At 42.4% G+C, this 21,186-nt stretch overlaps 1 protein-coding gene across 4 annotated transcripts; it reads right to left on the reverse strand.

Annotated features, from left to right (window-relative positions):
• Positions 1-7,451: 7,451 nt before the first annotated feature.
• LOC111962167 (bromodomain-containing protein 1) lies at positions 7,452-19,498 on the reverse strand. 4 transcript variants are annotated; one of them, XM_023985038.2, is made up of 13 exons: positions 19,147-19,498; positions 16,355-17,732; positions 16,055-16,211; positions 14,014-14,145; positions 13,652-13,780; positions 13,193-13,505; positions 12,798-13,067; positions 12,147-12,644; positions 11,883-12,009; positions 11,501-11,631; positions 9,851-9,960; positions 9,325-9,479; positions 7,452-9,165 (listed from the first exon to the last, which is right to left on the reverse strand). In XM_023985038.2, exons 2-13 carry the CDS (start codon positions 17,713-17,715, stop codon positions 8,982-8,984), a joined length of 3,567 nt encoding a protein of 1,188 aa, XP_023840806.1. In that variant the 5' UTR covers positions 17,716-17,732; positions 19,147-19,498; the 3' UTR covers positions 7,452-8,981. The 4 variants fall into 4 exon arrangements, with proteins under 4 accessions (XP_023840806.1, XP_023840805.1, XP_023840808.1 ...); XM_023985037.2 differs by having other exon boundaries at positions 16,043-16,211; positions 19,147-19,496; XM_023985040.2 differs by lacking the exon at positions 9,851-9,960 and having other exon boundaries at positions 19,147-19,494.
• Positions 19,499-21,186: the final 1,688 nt, after the last annotated feature.

Here is a 21,186-nt window from a genome sequence, read left to right on the forward strand (position 1 = left end):
ACATTCACAGATTTCACAACACACTGTGTGCCCTCAGGCCCCTACTCCACCACTACCACATATCTACAGTACTAAATCCATGTATATGTACAGTGTGTGTGTGTGTGTGCGTGCGTGCGTGCGTGCGTGCGTGCGTGCGTGTATGCGCCAATGTTTGTGTTGCTTCACAGTCCCCACTTTCCATAAGGTGTTTTTTTAATATGGATTTTCAATCTAATTTTACTGCTGGCATGAGTTACTTGATGTGGAATAGAGTTCTATGTAGTCATGACTCTATGTAGTACTGTGTGCCTCCCGTAGTCTGTTCTGGGGGACTTTGTTGATAAGAAGGCAGAGCATCGCTTTATTATAGACAGACTTCTCCCCATCTTAGCTACTACTGCATCAACATGTTTTGACCATGACAGTTTACAATCTAGGGTTACTCCAAGCAGTTTAATCATCTCAACTTGYTCAATTTTCACATGATTTCTTACAATATTTAGTTGAGGTTTAGGGTTTAGTGAGTGTTTTGTTCCAAATACAATGCTTTTAGTTTTAGAAATATTTAGGGCTAACTTATTCCTTGCCACCCACTCTGAAACTAACTGCAGCTCTTTGTTGGGTGTTGCTGTAATTTCAGTCGCTGTAGTAGCTAGCTAAACTGCTACCCTGGGGAATTCCTGATTTTAACTGGATTATATTTGAGAGGCTTCCATTAAAGAACACCCTCTGTGTTTTGTTAGACAAGTAACTCTTTATCCACATTATATCAGAGGGTGTAAAGCCATAACACATACGTTTTTCCAGCAGCAGACTATGATCGATAATGTCAAAAGCTGCACTGAAGTCTAAGAAGACAGCTCCCGCAATCTTTGTATCATCAATTTCTCTCAGCCAATCATCAGTCATTTGTGTAAGTGCTGTGCTTGTTGAGTGTCCTTTCCTATAAGCATGCTGAGATCTAAATATTTCTATCTCTTCCATCTCCAATTTAATTAATAACTTTGGTCAGTTTTCTGGGTTTAAAGTGAATAAAACCAAATATCCTCAACAAGCAAGAGAGACTGAATCCTGTTGTACAGCATCCATTTGTGAATACAGAACAAGGTTTCACATGTCTTGCTATTAAAATCACACCAGAAATGATCTCCTTAAATTCAACAAATGATGAACTCATGGTAATGAGTGTAACAGAATCCCTCAACAGATGGACATCATTGCCTATATCTATTATTGGTAGAATAAATATTATTAGGATGAATATTCTGCCCAACTTTCTGTATCTATTTAATCAATTCCTCTGGCTCCACCACCTTTATTTTCCCCAAAGATCAGAAAGATACTCTCAGATTTGATATGGAGCAACAGAAAAGCAAGGCTTAGACTTTCTCTTCTTTATTTACCCTATGACAAAGGGGGTTGCAACTTCCAAACCTACAGTGGTATTACTGGGCTGCACAACTGAGGGCTTCAATGTTTTGGTTCTCCAAGAAACCATACTTACCTTGGCTGCAGACTGAAATGTTGTCCACAAAAGGCTTAATTGGATGGATACTTGTACTCTGCTCCCTTAAAGAAACAAAAGAAGAATAGTAATAATCCCTTTGTTAAAAACACCCTAACTGCAGGGTGTTTTCCATTTTTTTTTTCATTTCACTTCACCAATTTGGACTATTTTGTGTATGTCCATTACATGAAATCCCCCCAAAATCCATTTAAATTACAGGTTGTAAATGCAACAAAATAGGAAAAACGCCAAGAGGGATGAATACTTTTGCAAGGCACTATACAAGCTAGATGTTAAATTGCTCTCTCTGGATGTCAATTCCCCCTCACTTGGTCATTGTTTCAAATAATTAACGTCAAGCCTGGCTCTTGAAAAATATACTTATATAGTGAGAAAGAAAGCCTCAGAAAGCCCCATTATATTTGGGATCTGTTTTTTTTATTTTTACAAACAGGTAATATTGTAGAAGCATTGGAACTGTAAATCTGTATATTCTCAATTATTGTACGTGAATATTGGTTATAGTTGAATCGTAATCTGCATTATCTGCAACTGCATATTATAATTCTTATTTATTTTTATTATTTGAAATGTGAGGACTTTTTTTGTTGTTGTTGTTAATGTTTGACCACCTTTACTCCACACATAGAGACGTGTACAAAGTTCTCCCTCGCCCTCCATTTGTCAAATCTGACCATAATTCTAACCTCCTGATTCCTGCTTATAGGCAAAAACTCAAGGAGGAAGTACCAGTAACTCGCTCAATACAGAAGTGGACTGATGACGCGGATGCTAAGCTACAGGACTGTTTTGCTAGCACAGACTAGAATATGTTCCGGGCATTATCCCTTGGCATTGAGGAGTATACCACATCAGTCACCGGCTTCATCAACAAGTGCATCAACGACTTCGTCCCTACAGTGACTGKCTGACATATCCCAACCAGAAGGCATGGATTACAGGCAAAATCCTCACTGAGCCAAAAGCTAGAGCAGCCGCTTTCAAGGAGCAGGACACTAATCCTGCTCTGCTTTCCGACGAACCATTAAACAGGCAAAGCGTCAATACATGACTAAGACTGAATCCTACTACACCGGCTCTGACGCTCGTTGGATGTGGCAGGGCTTGCAAACTATTATGGATTACAAAAGGGAAAACCCAGCCATGAGCTGCCCAGTGATGCGAGCCTACCCGATGAGCTAAATGCCTTTTATGCTCGCTTCAAGGCAAGCAACACTGAACCATGCATGAGAACAGCAGCTGTTCTGGACGACTGTGTGATCACGCTCTCCGTAGCCGATGTGAGTAAGACCTTTAAACAGGTCAACATTCACAAAGCTGCAGGGTCAGACGGATTACCAGGATGCGYACTCAGAGCACGCGCTGACCAACTGGCAAGTGTTTTCACTGACATTTTCAACCTCTCCCTGAACGATTCTGTAATACCTACATGTTTCAAGCATACCACCATAGTCCCTGTGCCCAAGAACACCAAGGGAACCTGCCTAAATGACTACCGACCCGTAGCACTCACGTCTGTAGCCATGAAGTGCTTTGAAAGGCTGGTCATAGCTCACAACAATACCATCATCCCAGAAACCCTAGAACCACTACAACTCGCATACCGCCCCAACAGATTCACAGATGACGCAATCTCCATTGCACTCCACACCGCCCTTTCCCATCTGGACAAAAGGAACACCTATGTGAGAATGCTCTTCGTTGACTACAGCTCAGCGTTCAACACCATAGTGCCCTCACATCTCTTCACTAAGCTAAGGATCCTGGGACGAAACACCTCCCTCTGCAACTGGATCTTGGACTTCCTGACGGGCCACCCCCAGGTGGTAAGGGTAGGCAACAACACATCTGCCATGCTGATCCTCAACACCGGGGCCCCGTCAGGGGTGCGTGCTTAGCTTCAAGTTCCTTGGCGTCCACATCACTATACAACTATCATAGTCCAAACACACCAAGACAGTCATGAAAAGGGCACGACAATGCCTATGCCCCCTCAGGAGACTGAAAAGATTTGACATTGGTCCTCAGATGAACAAAAGTTCTACAGCTGCACCATCGAGAGCATCCTGACTGGTTGCATCACCACTTGGTATGGCAACTGCTCGGCAACCGACCACGATGCGCTACAGTGGTCCCGTGTGGCTCAGTTGGTAGAGCATGGCGCTTGCAACGCCAGGGTTGTGGGTTCATTCCCCACGGGGGGACCAGGATGAATATGTATGAACTTTCCAATTTGTAAGTCGCTCTGGATAAGAGCGTCTGCTAAATGACGTAAATGTAAATGTAAATGTACAGAAGGTAGTACGTATGGCCCAGTACATGACTGGGGCCAAGCTTCCTGCCATCCAGGACCTCTATACCAGGCATTGTCAGAGGAAGGCCCTAAAAATTGTCAAAGACTCCAGCCGTCATAGTTCTCTTTGCTACCACACAGCAAGCATTACCCGAGCACCAAATCTAGGTCCAAAAGGCTCCTTAACAGCTTATACCACCAAGCCATTAGACTGCTAAACAGTTAACCTGGATTTACATTGACCCCATTTTTTACACTGCTGCTACTTGCTGTTTATTATCTATGCATAGTAACTTTACCCCTACCTACATGTACATATTACCTTAATCACCTCGACTAACCTGTACCACCGCACATTGACTCGGTACCGGTACCTCCTGTGTATAGCCTCATTATCGTTATTTTATTGTGTGAGTTTTCTTCTTACTTACTTTTTTTACAATTCTGGATTGTTGGTCAAGGGCTTGTAAGTAAGCATTTCACAGTATGGTCTACACCTGTTGTGACAAATAAAAATTGATTTGATTTTGATTTGATTTTAACTTTATTTCTCTGTGCATGTGCTCCCACCATTGGCATCTGCGCTTGGCTACATTTCCTTGGGTAACACTGCCCCTAAGCTGCCATTCAGGGAAACTGCTTGTTCAATTCCTGCCAATAGTTTTCGAAGGTCTTTTGACAGAGACTAACCAATTCAAGAATGGGGTACAGTCAGAATCAAGCTGTAAGGGGTGGGTTTCAACATCACCTCTGACCTGAAATGGTGTCCTTCCTCATCCCTCAAGGCAGTCAGCTGAAACAGAATCATGTCTCTGCCCAAACAACCTTGGGTCTCTGACCTTGGCTTGAAGCTTTAATGAATCAGTAAAATAGGAGTCGCTAATCAGCCCAAATTGCTTCACATATTAATTGTATTTACCAGCCAGCTATATCTACCTGAAGAAAAGTCTTTCCCCATTAATTTCCCCATAGGGATGGCTGAACGAAAAAGAGGAAACTAATTTCTTGGTTTTAGGACTACAAGCTGGCGAGCTCTATAGGCCTATTTTTGTTTTGGCAGTGATAAAAGTAATGTGTTCAGCATTTAAATATTGAATAATTAATATTAGATGTATATTTAAACTGTAAAATTAAAAATGAATTATATGCTGTGGAAATGTTCATGTTTATAATATGTATTCATGTGGCTAATTACCTGCCTTGTTATCTTCAAGGTATGGGCGGGGCTATATAAGCAGCTATCTGGCAAGTTTATGGAAATCTCCGATTCAGAATCAGATTGGGGTAGGATGGCTGCGCCTAGCCCACAGGCCAGTGTTAACTTCTCAATATCAGGTAATCTTTCTGGACTTTATTCTGCATGAGTTTTGCAGGGTAAGTTGTCATTCTTTAAATCAGCAGGGCAGCAGGAAGCCTCAATGTTAGAGCATTGGACTAGTAACTGAAAGGTCGCAGGTTCGAATACTGCTGCTGTTCCTTGAGCAATGCACTTAACCCTAATTTCTCCAGGGGTGCTGTACAATAGTGACCCTGGCTGTGAYCCCAATCCCTGGGGGTGCCTCAGGGGTAGTTGGGATATGCAAGAAACACATTGCAATTACACACTTGTGTGTATAAGGACAAATATCAGCACCCCCAAATTATTATTATAGCTGTCTTTTTGCTTTTCCCTCTTTGGAGCCTTATTACAATACAACCTGGACTCGGTAGCAGACGTAACATAGTAAATGCAAATCTTTCTCATTTAAATCAAATCAAATGTGATTCGTCACATGCTTTGTAAACAACAGGTGTAGACTAACAGTGAAATGCTTAATTACGGGCCCTTCCAAACAATGCAGAGAGAAAAAAAGGGAAATAATAGAAAAATAATAACACAAGGAATAAATAATCAATGAGTAACGCTAACTTGGCTTTATTACAAGGGGTACCAGTACCAAGTTGATGTGCAGGGGCAGGGGGTAATTGAGGTAGATTATGTATGTACCTAAAAGTAGGGATAAAGGCAATAGGATAAATTGTGATGAGCCAAAAGAGTTTAAAAAGGGTCAATGCAGATAGTCCGGGTAGCTATTGATGAGCTATTTAACTAACTATTTAGCAGTTTTATGGTTTGGGGGTAGAACCTGTTAAGGGTCCTGTTGGTTCCAGAATTGGTGCATTGATGCCACTTGCGATATGGTAGCAGAGATAACAGTCTATGACTTGGGTGGCTGGAGTCTATTTAGTCTGATATGTTACGTTTCGTATGGTATGTATTAATTTGTGTATGTCCATCATCCATTTCTTATATGTTACGAATTACAATTTGTATGAGGTTACGAATTGCAATACATTTCATATGTTACGAATTCCATTGTGTTGTGGCTAACGTTAGCTTTAACTTTAGCTAGGCTAGGGGTTAGGGTTAGGAGTTAGGTTAATTAAAGGGTTAAAGTTAGTGGAAGGGTTAGCTAATATGCTAAGTAGTTGCAAAGTAGCTAAACAGTAGTAAGTAGTTGCAAATTAGCTAAAATTGCTTGTGATGAGGTTCGAATGCGCAACCTTTGGATTGCTAGACATTCGTGTTATATGTCCCCCCATCCACCCTCATTTCGTCATAAGGGAGAAGTAACCTTTCTTATGTAACCATACCATACTAATTTGAGTGTCTCGGATTTACATTTACTATGTTCTGTCTAGTCTTTTATTATATAAATACACTTGGATTCCTTTTGCCATGACTCCACTGTACCAAAACCTTTAGCCTCTTCACTAGTATCCAACCTTCACATATCTACAGTATTTAATGTTACATTTGCAGTGTCTTTGAGAAAAAAAAGTGATGGGTCTCTGAAGAACTGTTTGACATCTTTGACCAAGACTCAGGGGTCATGACCTACACTGCCACTGAATTGAATCCCGTTACAGCTTTTGCAGCATGAAATGATCATACTCTCCCTCTGCAGGTGTCGTCTTCCTTCCCCAAGTATGTTGACTAAGACATGGCATGCATAAATAATGAATTCTCAAATACCCGGTTGTCACAGACTCAAATTTCTGGGGTTTCAGATAATTTTACAGCCCCCCCCCCCCTCCACACGAGAGGGGCTGCCGCTGAGCTAGCGGATTAGAAAAYGCAGCTCAGTCAAAAGTTCTCTGATGAGGTTGATGCTGGGAGATTGATCTTCATGGTTGGTTGACTTTCTCCGGCTCATGCTGCTGCAGCCTTCCTCCCCGAACAATTAGCATCTGATTGAGGGGAGATGTGGGCGCTGTGAAGCCCACTGCATGGACTATGTGATGCCTGGCATACAATTCTGAAGAATAGCCACAGTTTTTTGCTAGATTCAGTCATTTTAACAAAAGAAACGTAATAACAGTTCAATGTCAAAGCTTTTAAGAGATTTAAGTAATTAAATGTTTTAAAAAGGGCATTTAGGCTACTTTATGACAGCAACTTTTTATCTTGATCATGGTTGAACCATCATGTATTAGATGAAGGTGGACTTGTGATTTGACATGCTCCACGATGCCCTGGGCCATGGTTAAACATAATTTTAATGAATTGCACTCCATACAATGGTGGCACAGCTCCTTCTTGTGGTTGCCTATGTAATTGTCTTAATTTCATGTCATTGAACACAAAAATCCATATCACACAGAAAATCAGTGATTCAATACCATTTTTATTTTATTTTCAGTGTTTTTATATAAAAACATACTGGACTTTGCCAGCATCCACTCCCATTGGCTATAATGTGGTTTTCCCAGAGAATAAGACCAGTACCAAGTCTATTTACAGAACATCCATACAAAAATGGATTTTGAAAAAAACAAAATCTACCCACTGCTACCCCAGATCCTCCTAACTGAATAAAATGTAATGGATTCTATCACCCCACCTTCAAGATTAATGCCTCTGATTAAAACAAACAATATGCAAAAATGGCCTTTACACAGTTGGCTCCTAGTGAGACAATAGTATCTCTTACAATTCTTTCTATATAAAGTAATGCATATACATTTCTCCTTTACAATAAATTAGTACAGGCACATTCACCTATGGTCATGGTATAGGTCCCTGTAACACAGTCAAAACCATTGTGAACGAAGACAACGTTTTACAGGTTATTCACAGATCTCTCTCACGCTCACACACAGACACGCACACCAAAAACTGTAAAAAATAAAATAAAAAAATGAATCGAAAATCTGGGCAGCAAATTTTTGGTTTTGTGTGAATGATGCACTTTCTGCTTTTTAAACATTGAAAGCATCTTATGTATACAATTATATAGATTTATATAAATATGTACAAACAAAACACACTAAGTCCCATAAAAACATTATTGTATTTAAAAACCACAATAATGCAGAGAGAAGCTTGTCCATAAACTTCAATAACTTAAGAAACCATAAAAAAAGTAGCTGAAATAAAAACAAACGTTCAATCGATACAGTATATATTTTGCCCTGGATGAGTCTCAGTTGTAGCCAAGACTTGCACAGGTTGTAGCACCAGCAAATATTTAATAAGCACCATAGTGCTGACATGAATCACCCCTACAGCATAAATAGCAAGAAAGTGAACACGCAGTACCAATAACTGAAAACAGAATAAATTAGTGTCACGCCTTGTACAGGTATTTACATGGTTAAATACAGGGCAACTGCAGAGAGGAAATGGGAGTGAGGGTGAGAATCATGATGGAAGTGAAAGTTGCAGCAGTGAAAGTTGCAGCATATTACAGGACAGAAATTCAACATTCATCAGGTTAGACCAGTGATTTTCGTGAGTCAGTTCTAGGACTCTGTATTAAGGTTTTTGCACACGCCAACCCAATCGCTTGAGTTCAGTTGCATAGCTCATTGATTCATGTGGATATTACATGTTGCCAGCTACAGTTTTTTAGAATGGAATAGAATAAAAGGGAGCATGCGTGTAGTGGTGTCATACACATACCATTTACCCATGAGCAGCTTAGTTGATATAATCAAGACATGAGGTGGAATGGAAACCTGCACCAAGAGACCGTAGGGCTACTTACTTGAGGGCTTTAGATTCTCCCCCAGTACACAGTAAACACAAAGAGAGGGTGTGTGTGTTAGAGGAATACTGGGACTGCTGTGGAATATCAAGTAAACTAAGGAGAGTTGAAGGGCTCCACCTAGAGGTGAGGGGATGCATGAGCAGGTTTAGTCCACATTGCAGGGCTTGCTGCTAGGCTTGTCCTTGACCTGGCTCAGGTGGCTCACAGCGCGATGAAAGGCAGTCTGCACTGCTTTACGGATGCCAGAGGAGCAGCCCTCCATCAGTTTGATCTTGTCCACAGTCTTATTGATACCAAAGGGAACCATCTTGGCTCTAGGAAGCCATTGCCTGTCAAAGACAGTGAAGTATCATTAGGATTATGCTACATCATATTGCCATTGCAACTCAAGAACCTGAGCACTAACTCTATTTGATTAAAAATAAACCGTTGGCCATGTTTGAAGATTATTACAAGTGTCAAACTATAGAAGGGGAGTGTCGTCTCACCAGCTGCGCTTGTTGTCGAAGAAGTGGACGAGGAAGAGTTTCTCTTCGGACCTGTACTGCATCTGCTCGCCGACCCTGAGGACGTCCAGAGGGGGTAGAGGGAGAGAGACCCCGTTGTGGTGACACCCCGCCCTCGGCATCTTGTGGTCTATGATCTGCATGGGGGAGGGGGCAAGAGAAGTGATTGGTTGTAGTGACCTGAAAACAAGAGGATGCAGGGGAATCCTGGTTGTGGTGCAGCAAAGGTTCAAACTGGTGGATAGGAACGTACATTAACACAATCACACACTGACGACACACACTACCACACACAGATGCCATGCTACCTGAGTCACCGAGAAAGCTGTAAGCAATCTGTGTGACTCCTAACACACTCATACCACCCACAACACACTGAAGCTGAGCAGCTAGCTGCAGGGCGTGCACAAACACGAGCTACACCACTTACGATGAGAGGAATGGATGGAAATGGGACATATATAGATGGGCATTGGCCAGTCTGGGACATGCGCTCACTCAAACTCACCAAGGCGGGGTAGGAGGGATATCCACTACATTTTGCCCAAACTAGTTTAAGGGGTTCCAGTACATATGTTGCAGCACTAGCAGGCATCCAAATATTTCCGTTGCCAACTTCTACGGAAGCAGGAATAATGACAAGCAAGTTATGGGGGGTTCACTGCAAACAGACAAGAGACTACTCTAAAAGCCATGCTCACACTGACAGGAGACACACAAAAACGTGAACATACAGTACGTTCACACACAGGGAAGTATTATAGGGCATCAAAACACTGAAATACAGTTTTAGTTGTAATAATTTTGAAATAATGTGAATTGTAGAGGGTAACCATTACTTTGTTTGCGACAGAGTAGAAGATGCCCGAAAACTGCTGAATTATGTATAGGAAGTGGGATTTCTTAGTCTAGACTGGGTGACCAGGAGATCATTGGTGCCTTGGGGCATGTCAGCTCAGGCCACTGGTACAAGATGTTGACAGAATAAGGGTTGTTTAAAAAAGTTTGCCCTGGCCCCAGTGTTAGAACGCAGAGTGCTGGGAGCCTCGGTTGTCCTTTGTCAAACAAGCTCATGTCACTTGTCACACTGTGCTCAGATGCATTCTTACCAAGGAACACACACATGCTGGCACACATATTCTTGTCTAAATCAAAATACATTGGTTCCCCAGACTATCTGCACTGACACCATCTTGCATTGACTATATGCACACTCACAAGACTATATACACTGAGTGTACAAAATAGGAACACCTGCTCTTTCCATGACAGACTGACCAGGTGAAAGCTATGATCCCTTATTGATGTTACTTGTTAAATCCACTTAAATCATTGTAGATGAAGGGGAGACAGGTTAAAGAAGGAGTTTTTAAGCCTTGAGACATGGATTGTGTGCCATTCAGAGGGTGAACGGGAAAGCCATTGAACGGGGAATGGTAGTAGGTGCTAGATGCACTGGTTTGAGTGTCAAAAACTGCAACGCTGCTGGGCTTTTCACGCTCAACAGTTTCCCATGTGTATCAAGAATGGTCCACCACCTAAAGGATATCCAGCCAACTTGACAACTGTGGGAAGCATTGGAGTCAACATGGGCCAGCATCCCTGTGGAACGCTTTTGACACCTTGTAGAATCCATGCCCCAACGAATTGAGGCTGTTCCGAGGGCAAAAGAGGGAGCAACTCAATATTAGGAAGATGTTCCTAATGTTTTATACACTCAGTGTATATCTGCTATCAATCTCAGAACTTGCTTAACACTCATTCTATGAATATCAATAAAAACACAATTCGGGACAAAACCAGCCCCTCTACTTAGCCTGGGTACGAGTCAATTTGTGCTAACCTTCCACTCCTTGCCACAAGCAGGTCTGGATTTCAGGCTACCCTCTACTTTTATAAGCTGAGACTTGTGGTCCATGGGAAGCCAATTAATGTAAGAACAGCAGAATTCCGTGATGTCTACTGGGCGATGAGTTATTGAAAGTGGTAGAATTCCAAAGCTAAAAACAAGCCTTTGGGTAGCAGGCAATGACAAGAGGACTTAGCCAGCTTTTCCAGATAGAAATGTTAGACAGATACTAAATACAGATACTACATTTATCATTCATAATATAAGTCCAGTCTTAGCATTTATTTACAGAAAGAACTAGTGTCTCACCTGCTGCAATCTTAGCGGCTTTGGTAAAGTCCCCATTTTCGATACAGGTGATGAGTGCGTTTTTGTCGTCCACTGTGCTCCTACGTGCCATGGATGGCCTCCCTTTTCCATTTTTTGGCACTCTGACCGTGCTACAGTAAAAACAAAGGAAAACCGAGTAGGCTACTGTGAGCAAATGGCAAATGTGCTAATAGTTGAGTGCAACATTTTGCCTGGTAAGTGATGATAGACTACAGACAGCTGCTAGAGGATCTAGATATTACATTAACATGGCACTGTGATGTAGGCCCACTGCCAATCCTGTACCTGGTGCTACACAGCAGAGTGCTGCCAGCAAAGAGTCTGCAATATTGCCATTGTGCTGAGGTGTTAACAAGCATACCTTGTGCTACACAGCACGCTGCCGCTAGAGGAGATGCTGGACTCAGAGGCACAGCGCCGGCGAGGCTCCAGCGGCCTACTGGGGCTAGCCTCACTCTCTGGTTCAACGACAAAGCCATTAGCTAGTCCTGGAGACAACGAAATGGTCAGAGCCTACACACCCACTTGCCTCTCCATTACAATGACATTTGCAAACCAAAATTATGAATTTTGTACATGAATGAGAAGAAAAAGGTGACATTTGCATATTTACACTGGGCTTTACCTGTGTCAAGGCGCTTGATGGGCGATTCCTCCTCATCTTCATCACAGTCTCCACTGGAGCTGTGGGTCCTCTTCCTGGGTAAAAGGAGGGTCTCAAGGCGAGGAATGACAACAGAGAGGAAGGTTTTGGCTCCCAGTGGCGGGGAGCCGGGCAAGTGCTCGGCTGTCCTTGGGGGCTTCTGCAGGCTAGCACTCTTGGACTTGCATAAGAGCACATTGGTCCGCCTGTTGCCCGTGCCAGAGGGCTCTGCGAGCATAGAGGTGGCCACGAAACTGAGGTCACTGACTGGGAACAGCGGGTTACAGATGTGCCCGTTGACGGGTTCCTGGGGTACAGAGGTAGCGGTCTTGACACCGTTGCACTTGGAGGTCTTCTGGCTCTTGTCCACATTGGATTTGATGGGCTTGAGCAAGGGAGGTTCTGAATGACTGTCTGAGTTGAAAAGCGGCGGCGAAGAGTTCAATGGCTCTAGTTTCGGTGGGGGCAAAGACTTGCCTCCTATACAATCAAAACAGAAGCACAGTAGAAAAGGAAAGTGATTTTGACATGTGGAACAAACAATCATTAGCTAATAGCCTACAGTTCATCAAGTAAGATATAGAGAAGGTTTAATTGAAACAATTCATAGCTTTAGGACAGCCTGATATGTACCTTCTTCCTGTGTGCTGTGTCCAGTGGGAGGCAGTGGTTTCTCCTCAGTATCTGCTGGTTTTGGTTCAGAGGAAGAGGCAGCGGGGTGCCTCGTCTTTAGGTATATCTCGCTGCGAACATCTGTGATGGTCTTTTTGAGCAGCTTCAGTCGCTTGCTGCGAGATGGACTGGACTTCATGGCACAGCTCAGGTCCAGCTTCTCCAGCAGCTCTTTAAGTTGCTCCTCCAAAGACATGTGCTGGCGGTTGGCTGGGTTTAGTATCCGGTCCACTGCCAGACACACAAACAATAACCTGGTTGGCTGAGCTCAAAACATTTCCCAATACTACAGTAACATAAATCATAGGCTGTGTACAAGATAAATGGAGAAGTAAACGTATGTAGACTGTCCTTACCATCGTCCCAGGAGAAAGGGGGAAGAGCCTCCACCTTGGGCGGCTCAGGGAGGTGCATCCCGCTGACAAAGTCAAAGCCAATTCGCTCTGCATACCGACGAGTCTTCCTGAGGATGGCCTCGCCTTGGTCTTGTAGACGCAGACCGGCCTTGTGGAAGAAGGTGTCCTTGGCGTTGTACTTCATGCAGTTGAATATGATCTGATTGAAGTCGGCCTCAAACTCCTCCAGGCTCTTGTAGCCGTGGGCCTCAATGCGCTTCCTCATGGTGGAGAAGTCCATTGGGTTCTTGATGTGGTCCAAGTAGTCAGGCACCTGAGGATAGGGAGATAATAAAAAAACACGATGCTAAGTGAAAGGTACCCAAATAACTAAATAGAACGATATACAATCTCTGTGAGGGTACCATTTGTTTTTAATTTGTGAAAGTAACATTCTATTGGGGGTATGGGGGACCATACCTCTTTAACGCTGACAGGCTGGGCAAAGATCTTGGCCTGGTCCTTCTCCTGAAGCTGGTCCAGGACAGCTCGTAGTAGAATGTTGAAGGGTGTGAGCTGTACCTCTAGAACGGACTGTTGGAGCTTCATCTGAATGGTTACAGGACATAGCACAAAGCTGTAGTATACTAACAGTTACAAGGGGATCCAACAACCACTTCTAAAGCTCTTTTAACAATGCAGATTATCTTTTGAAAGGAAATTAATTTGACCTCATTTTATTGATAGGACTTACAACTACTAGCCATTGATATGCTGTCACAAACATTCTTATTTCACTACTGGGGTTATCAGATTGAAAACCCGAGACCAATTCTCTGTACCTCCTCTCTCTTTATCTTCTCCCTCTTCCTGATCATTTCGAGCAGTAAGCGAGCTCGCTCCAGGTCGTGGCGTAGGCGGTGCCATTCCTTTAGCTGCTCCTTCATCACTCGATTATCCTCCACCCTGCGATCCTGTAACATCAGTGTCCATAAAGGCATTTTAATTAACATCCACAAGACCTTAATCTCAGGTAAGGCGGCAGAAAATTACAAAGAGCTACAGTGCCATCAGAAAGTATTCACACTCCTCGACTTTTCCACATTTTGTTGTGTTGGAGCCTGAATTTAAAATGTATTAAATTGAGATGTCACTGGCCTACACCCAATACCTCAAAGTCAAAGTGGAATTGTGTTTTGTGAAATGTTTACAAATTCATTACAAATCTAAAGCTGAAATGTCTTGAGTCAATAATTATTCTTCCCATTTGTTAAGCCTAAAGTTGCATGGGCTCACTGTGTGCAATAATAGTGTTTTACATGATGTTTGAATGACTGCCCCATCTCTGTACCCCACACTAAGGTCCCTTAGTCGAGAAGTGAATTTCAGACACAGATTCAACCACAAAGACCAGGAGGGTTTTACAATTCCTCACAAAGAATGGCACCTATTGGTAGATGGGTAAAAATATCAAAAGCACACATTAAATATCCCTTTTGAGCATGGTGAAGTTGTTAAATGACATTTTGGTTGGTGTATCAATATACCCAGTCACTACAAAGACACAGGCGCACTTCCTAACTCAGTTGCCGGAGAGGATGGAAACTGCTCAGGGATTTCACCATGGTGACTTTAAAACAGAGTTTAATGGCTGTGATAGGAGAAAACTGAGAATGGATCAACAACATTGTAGTTACTCCACAATACTAACCTAATTGACAGAGTGAAAAGAAGGAAGCCTGTACAGAATAAATACAAATATTCTAAAACATGCATTGTTTGCAACAAGGCACTAAAGTAATACAACAAACATTTTGGCAAAGCAATTAACTTTTTGTCCTGAATACAAAGTGTTGTATTGGTTTTGCCTTAACACATTACCGAGTACCACTCTCTATATTTTCAAGCATAGTGGTGGCTGCATCATGTTATGGGTATGTTTGTAATCATTAAAGACTGGGGAGTTTCAGGATAATTTTTTTATGGATCTAAGCACAGGCAAATCCTAGAGGAAAACCTGGTTGTCCACTTTCCACCAGACACTGGGAGATGAACCACCTTTCAGCAGAATGATAACCTAAAACACAAGGCCAATCCACACCAGAGTTGTTACCAAGAAGACAGTGAATGTTCCTGAGTCGCCGAGTTAGTTTTGACTTAAATCTGCTTAAACATCTATGGCAAGACCTGAAAATGGTTGTCACGCTGTGATCAACCACTTTGACAGCGCTAGAAGAATTTTGAAAATAATAAAATGGGCAAATGTTGCACAATCCAGGTGTAGAAAGCTCTTAGAGACGTACTCAGAAAGGTGCTTCTACAAAGTATTGCCTCCGGAGTGTGAACACTTACGTAAATTAGATGTTTCGGTATTTCATTTTCAATAAATGTGAAAACTTTTGTAAAAACATGTTTCACTTTGTCATTATGGGGTATTGTGTGTAGATGGGCGAGGAAAAAATATACTTAATATTGAATTCAGGTTGTAACAACAAAATGTTGAATAAGTAAAGGGGTATGAACACTTGTTGATGCACTGCACCTTCAATGGACATCGACTGTCATCCATTTTTTTGTATTTGACTCCACTGACCAACAAACTAGGCAAATTTCTATTAAATGTCAGTTTTTTTGTTGTTGTCCATATTGAAATGGATAAATGGCCCATATCTCTAGCATCCAAAAACCTACTTTTGAGAAAAAGGCCTAGACACAGGAAACTGTCTTTATCTCAATTCAAGTATTAGTCTGCTTTATTTTGATTTCCAAGCACTGGAGAACGGTTTAAAAACAACGTCATGTTTAAAGCAGACACAATTGTCTATCACAAGGATTCGGATACCATGAAAACTACTAAACAATTACACTGACCACTAGACTGACCGGCTGCTCTGGTTTGGGGGGTTGAGGGTTGGCCTGTAGCCGCCTGATAAGTGGCACGCCGTTCCTCGACTGTCTCTTCAGCATCCAGTAGCTCAGGACCCGCTCCACAAACGCCTTCTTCTTCTGGACAGACACTTGATTGAGAATCGTGTCGAAACTGAGAGGGGAGAATATGTTAGCATTGGTCAGACACAGGATTATTCTGTTTAATGTACATTTCACACATTCATTGGGAGGTTTGTTATTCAGGAAAATATTTAGTTATTGGTAGACAAAAGAAGTAAAAAATAATATGCCAACCTGCTGGGGGTTATACTAGGCCCAGGCACAGCTGGAGCCTCTTCCTCAGGCACCACCACTATTCTCTTGCTCTTCTTCTGCCACCCTTTTAACCTCGTCATCCCTCTTTTGTCACCCCTCTTGTGACAGACACCGTTTTTAGCATGGCCTTCCTTGTAGATAGCCAGGGGTCTCCGGGTGCACCCTTTAGGAGTGTGAGCACAGCAGAAGGCTGTTTTCTTCACAGAGAAAGTGGGCGACCCCGTCTCTGTGACTTCCTTGACAGGCTCCATTTTCATGTAGAGGCCGGCCGTTTGGGCACAGCTGACATGGAAGGCTGTGTAACAGTTAACCTTGTGACACTGGATGCAGGCCCCGGCGCCCTTCTCCTTGCAGAGGTAGCAGGTGAGTTTCCAACGGGCGGGCGGAATATTGCTGACACCGTCGATGGGCTCGATAAAGACTGTGTCGGAGAAGCCCACTTCTGGCACCCACAGGGCACACACCACGTGGCCCCAGCGGTCATCATCAGTCTTCTTCAGGGCACCGCCTTTGTTGGGGCAAAAGACACACTCAGCGGGCCGTGAGGGGCACTGGAGGCAGTGGCGACACAGCCACTGGCCCTCAGGGATGTAGGGAACACCGTAGCACTCCTGGTGCACAGCAATGTTGCATGAGTCACAGAAGAGGATGACGTTGCTGTCCTGTCCGTCTCCATCCATGCAGATGCAGCACACAGCGTCCTCATCGATGAGGGTCTGCGGGTCGCTCTGACCCTGGCTGGCAAAGAAGGACTCCTTCTCAAAGCGGTCCATAAGGAACTCAAAGAGGTTCTGGGACACCTGACTGACGCCCTCACTTTTCCTCTTCTCATTGAGAAGATCCAGCCAAGCGTAGTCCTCCTCATCCATGTCGTACTCCACTTCCTCATCCAGCTCTTCGGCAGTCTTCTCAGAATACTTATAATATATGGAGGGCCGCCGAGGCACCGCGGGAAGGTTGTACTCCACTGCGCGGAACTTGGGTTCCAGGAGGGCGCTCCCTTGCAGGGCAGCCCCATGCGTGGTGGTGAGGGCGGCGCTCTTCTTCTGCTGGTTGTTTTTGAGCCTCACCGAGCGGACCAGCACTTGCTGGGGCTTCTCGTTGTTCTCCTTGTTGCTGTTGCACTCCATGATCTCTTGGGCCGTGGGGTCATCGTCGGCGATGACATCCAGCTTGTCATAAATGCTGATCCTGTGCACGCGGCCATCTATCTCTAGGTCCACCATGCGCTGGGCCTGGGCATATGTCAGGGTCTCCTTGTTCGGTGAAGGTTTGATGGGAGAGGGGGGCCTCTGGGGCGTGGACATGCGATTATAATGCCGTACTTTTTTCTTCATCATGAAGACCTAAAAAAATGCTAAGAAAACCCACTGATTGAGATTTTACTTAGGCCAATAACAACCAAGATTGTAATATATCAATAGTCACAATTTCCCTTTCTTGGTTTCAGTTGTCTATTATTCTTTTGAGTGGACATAACAGAAGGCTTTTCATTGACATGACGAATATCATGGCATGGATGAATACAATGTGTCATCACTTTTACTTCCTTATGGTGTGCAGATGGGAAATAAATGTAAGTAGGTGTATGTAATAAATGCAATTTCTCCACAACCTGGTTAGGCCTATATTATTACAGTACTTGTGCCAATTTACTTGCTAGTAACCTAGGATAAGCCTAAATGAACTTTTATATTCACCCAAAGTCCCAAACTAGCCTACTTGAAGTGTGGAGAGGCATACCTTTCTTGTTGTTCTGTGAAACCAGAAACTAAATATTTGTAACTACTCTAAATTATTTGGAAGGTAACCGGTGTAAAATATGAGTGTTGCTAACTGTTTGTTGCATAATAATTGAACAGATACTATTAATTTCGCTGTTGAGCATTCATTCAAAATACATGCTAACTAGAGGAGTAGCTAAATAGACAGTTTGCCTGAGCTGTCATCTCTTTTTCGAAGAGACACAGTCATTGAAATATTTGGCAGACTCTGGGCATGTACACACTACACAATGAAAGCCAAACACAGCAGCTGATTTATGACTCCAAAATGTACCAGGTGACTGTTCTTTGGAAATTCCACTGACAACAAATATAGGTATCCTCAACTAACAGAACACATTGTAACGAAGAGGGTGAGACGGGAGAAACAAATGGGAAGTCCCTTGCGCGCAACATCTTATTAAGTTGACATAATTGCTAAGCAACCATTTAGCTAGCCTAGCTAACGTTAGTCAACTGTCAGCGAAAAAAAATAGCTAACCAATTAGTTATCCTGGCAATGTTAAATTGTGCTACTTAAACACAACTATCTAGATAGCTATCGTTGTGGTAGAGTTGCCTTGATAGCTATATTAGGCTAGCTGGCTAACTGCTAGCGTAAAGCCAATTTATTGTGGCCACCTAACGTAGTAGTTAACTTAGTAGCTAGCTAGTAAGTGCATAACCTACATAGCTTTAAAATTAACGTTAGTTGAAGGTTGAGCCAGGCATAAATAATATGTATATTGAACTAGGAGAGGAAGATCCCGTAAAAGTAGCGCCAGCGGCCTCAAGTCAAGAGCTAGCTAGCTAGCTAACGTTCACAATAAACTAAGGAAGGAAATATGGCGTCCGACTAAACAAGAATCCGAGTCGATTCGGTAACGTTTAAGTTATCATTTTCATCACTAGAATGTATAATCTATTTGTATAAATGCATTTAGGTTGTTCTGAAAAGCATACATATGTGCATAGACAGCAAATTTGGCTATAGCCATCTAACGTTACCTTTGTATTTTCAGTAATTCCGCTTTTGAAAACAGCAGCGCTTGCAAGCAATGGCGATGTGGCCTGCAGAGCAGCAGCAGTAAATCCACACACAATCCTCTCATCCAACGGGCACCGCTCGAGCAGCTTTGAATTATAAATTTAAACGACGACGGTCTAAATTCCAAATTCGATTCTATTACAAACATAAATATTTCTGAAGAGCCACCAAATACTAATGTCCTTTTGCGACTTGCTAACGATCAGTAGCTAGCTGGTTTCTTTTCGCCAACAACAATGCGGTTGTGCGGCTCCCCAGTTACGGCATGACGTAATTACGTCCCAGCGAAAATTAGGAAATTGTGTGGGTGAAGAAAATGCAAACATCAAGGAGGTGGGGGAGTCTTAGCTAGAAGGGATCAAGTGTTTGTCAAATGAACGTCAGATTTGACGTTTCGTAGCACAAAGTTTCTCACAAAGGCCTAGGGTGGCTGGTTGCCTAACTAGAAATAGAGAAGCAGGCATTCAGCAATTGCATGTAGCACCTGGAGGGCTGTTGGTTCGAATCGCAAATACGATGGGACAATCTGGTGGTGGTAGGGTTGTTAATGTTTGAATATAGCTTGGATTGAGATTTCCTATCGTGAATGTCGTTTTCTCTACCCCTAGTTGAGACAACATCCCCAGGACATAAAAAAAATATAATTTCCTGCAATTCCACATTTTACATTGCTTAGTGCCATGACCAGGGTGAAATAAAAAATGTTTAGTATTCAGGATTCTTTTCCAATTGAATTTGAAATTACTTGGTTTGAAGTTACTTTGAGATTATTTGGGCATGAAATTGAGAGGATGCTAAATGGGGGACACTGAATTACATAGTTTTTTGGTTAGAAAATGCTCATATTAACAGTTGGTGGAAGTGGTCGTTTCGGCATATTGTTTTGTAGTTGTACAGTGTAATTTTATAAGCAACTTAAATTGAATGATATTTCAAAGAAATTCCACAAATTAACTTTTGAGAAGGCACACCTGTTAAATGAAATGCATTCCAGGAGACTACCTCATGAAGCTGGTTGAGAGAATGCCAAGAGTGTGCAAAGCTGTCATCAAGGCAAAGGGTGGGTATTTGAAGAATCTCAAATATAAAATATATTTTGATTCGCTTAATACTTTTTTGGTTACTACATGATTCCATATGTGTTATTTCATAGTTAAATGTCTTCACTATTATTCTACAATGTGGAAAATAGTAAAAATTAAGAAAAAACGTTGAATTAGAAGGTGTTCTACAACTTTTGAACGGTAGTATATATAAATCTCACACCCCCATACAAAAAACATTAGTTTTTTGTTCAATGCATTTGTTGCTTTGAAATGTATATATATTTTTATATAAAAACCATATAAAAACCATTCATAAATCTCACAAGTAGGGATGATTTATTCTCTAATTGCATTCAGTGTCTTATCAATACTTTGTTGTTTCTTGTAACTACTGTAGATTATATTTGCCATCTCATTTTGAGATTAGGTTGAGATGGCATAGACAACTATTGTAGGTTTATAATTTGTGATGTAAAAGTTTTGAAAAATTATGACTTATGTTACTGTGCTTACAATGCTTTCTAGTCTTTTACAGCATATGACTAAATTATTCATTTTTTGCAGATCGAAATTTACCCAGGTTCGAACTTTACAGTCCTAAAGAACGTCAGGAAGGCGGCCATGCAACCAGGCAACAGTTCCACTGCGATGGCAAGAGCGCTGTTGGGTGCTTTAAGATGTTGACATGTTGCTGAAAAGCAACCTGAGAGCTTCTGTATGTACAGAGATTGTATTGACCATAGAATTAGAATCGAAAAAGATCCAATCACATTTGGTCATTTTTGGGAATTCTCCATCTTAGAATGCACATCAAAGGATAACAAACGATGTGTCGGAGATACATTGGCTGTGAAAAGAGGCTACTTGCTGTCCACCCCAAACAGCATTGTTTCAAATGGGAATATCCATTCTACTCATTCCAATTATACCGACAATGGCAGTAGTGCAGTATGT

This window comes from Salvelinus sp. IW2-2015, linkage group LG4q.1:29 (assembly GCF_002910315.2).
Source record: "Salvelinus sp. IW2-2015 linkage group LG4q.1:29, ASM291031v2, whole genome shotgun sequence".
NCBI classification, from domain to species: Eukaryota; Metazoa; Chordata; class Actinopteri; order Salmoniformes; family Salmonidae; genus Salvelinus; species Salvelinus sp. IW2-2015.

Bases quoted from the DNA above. Each gene is read 5' to 3' on its own strand.
- LOC111962167 (XM_023985037.2), bottom strand. From the start codon at position 17,715: ATGATGAAGAAAAAAGTACGGCATTATAATCGCATGTCCACGCCCCAG. The intron at 12,010-12,146 runs GTAAAGCCCAGT...CGTTGTCTCCAG, and splicing joins CATCAAGCGCCTTGACACAG to GACTAGCTAATGGCTTTGTC. The intron at 9,480-9,850 runs GTGAGTTTGAGT...TCCCCCATGCAG, and splicing joins ATCCCTCCTACCCCGCCTTG to ATCATAGACCACAAGATGCC.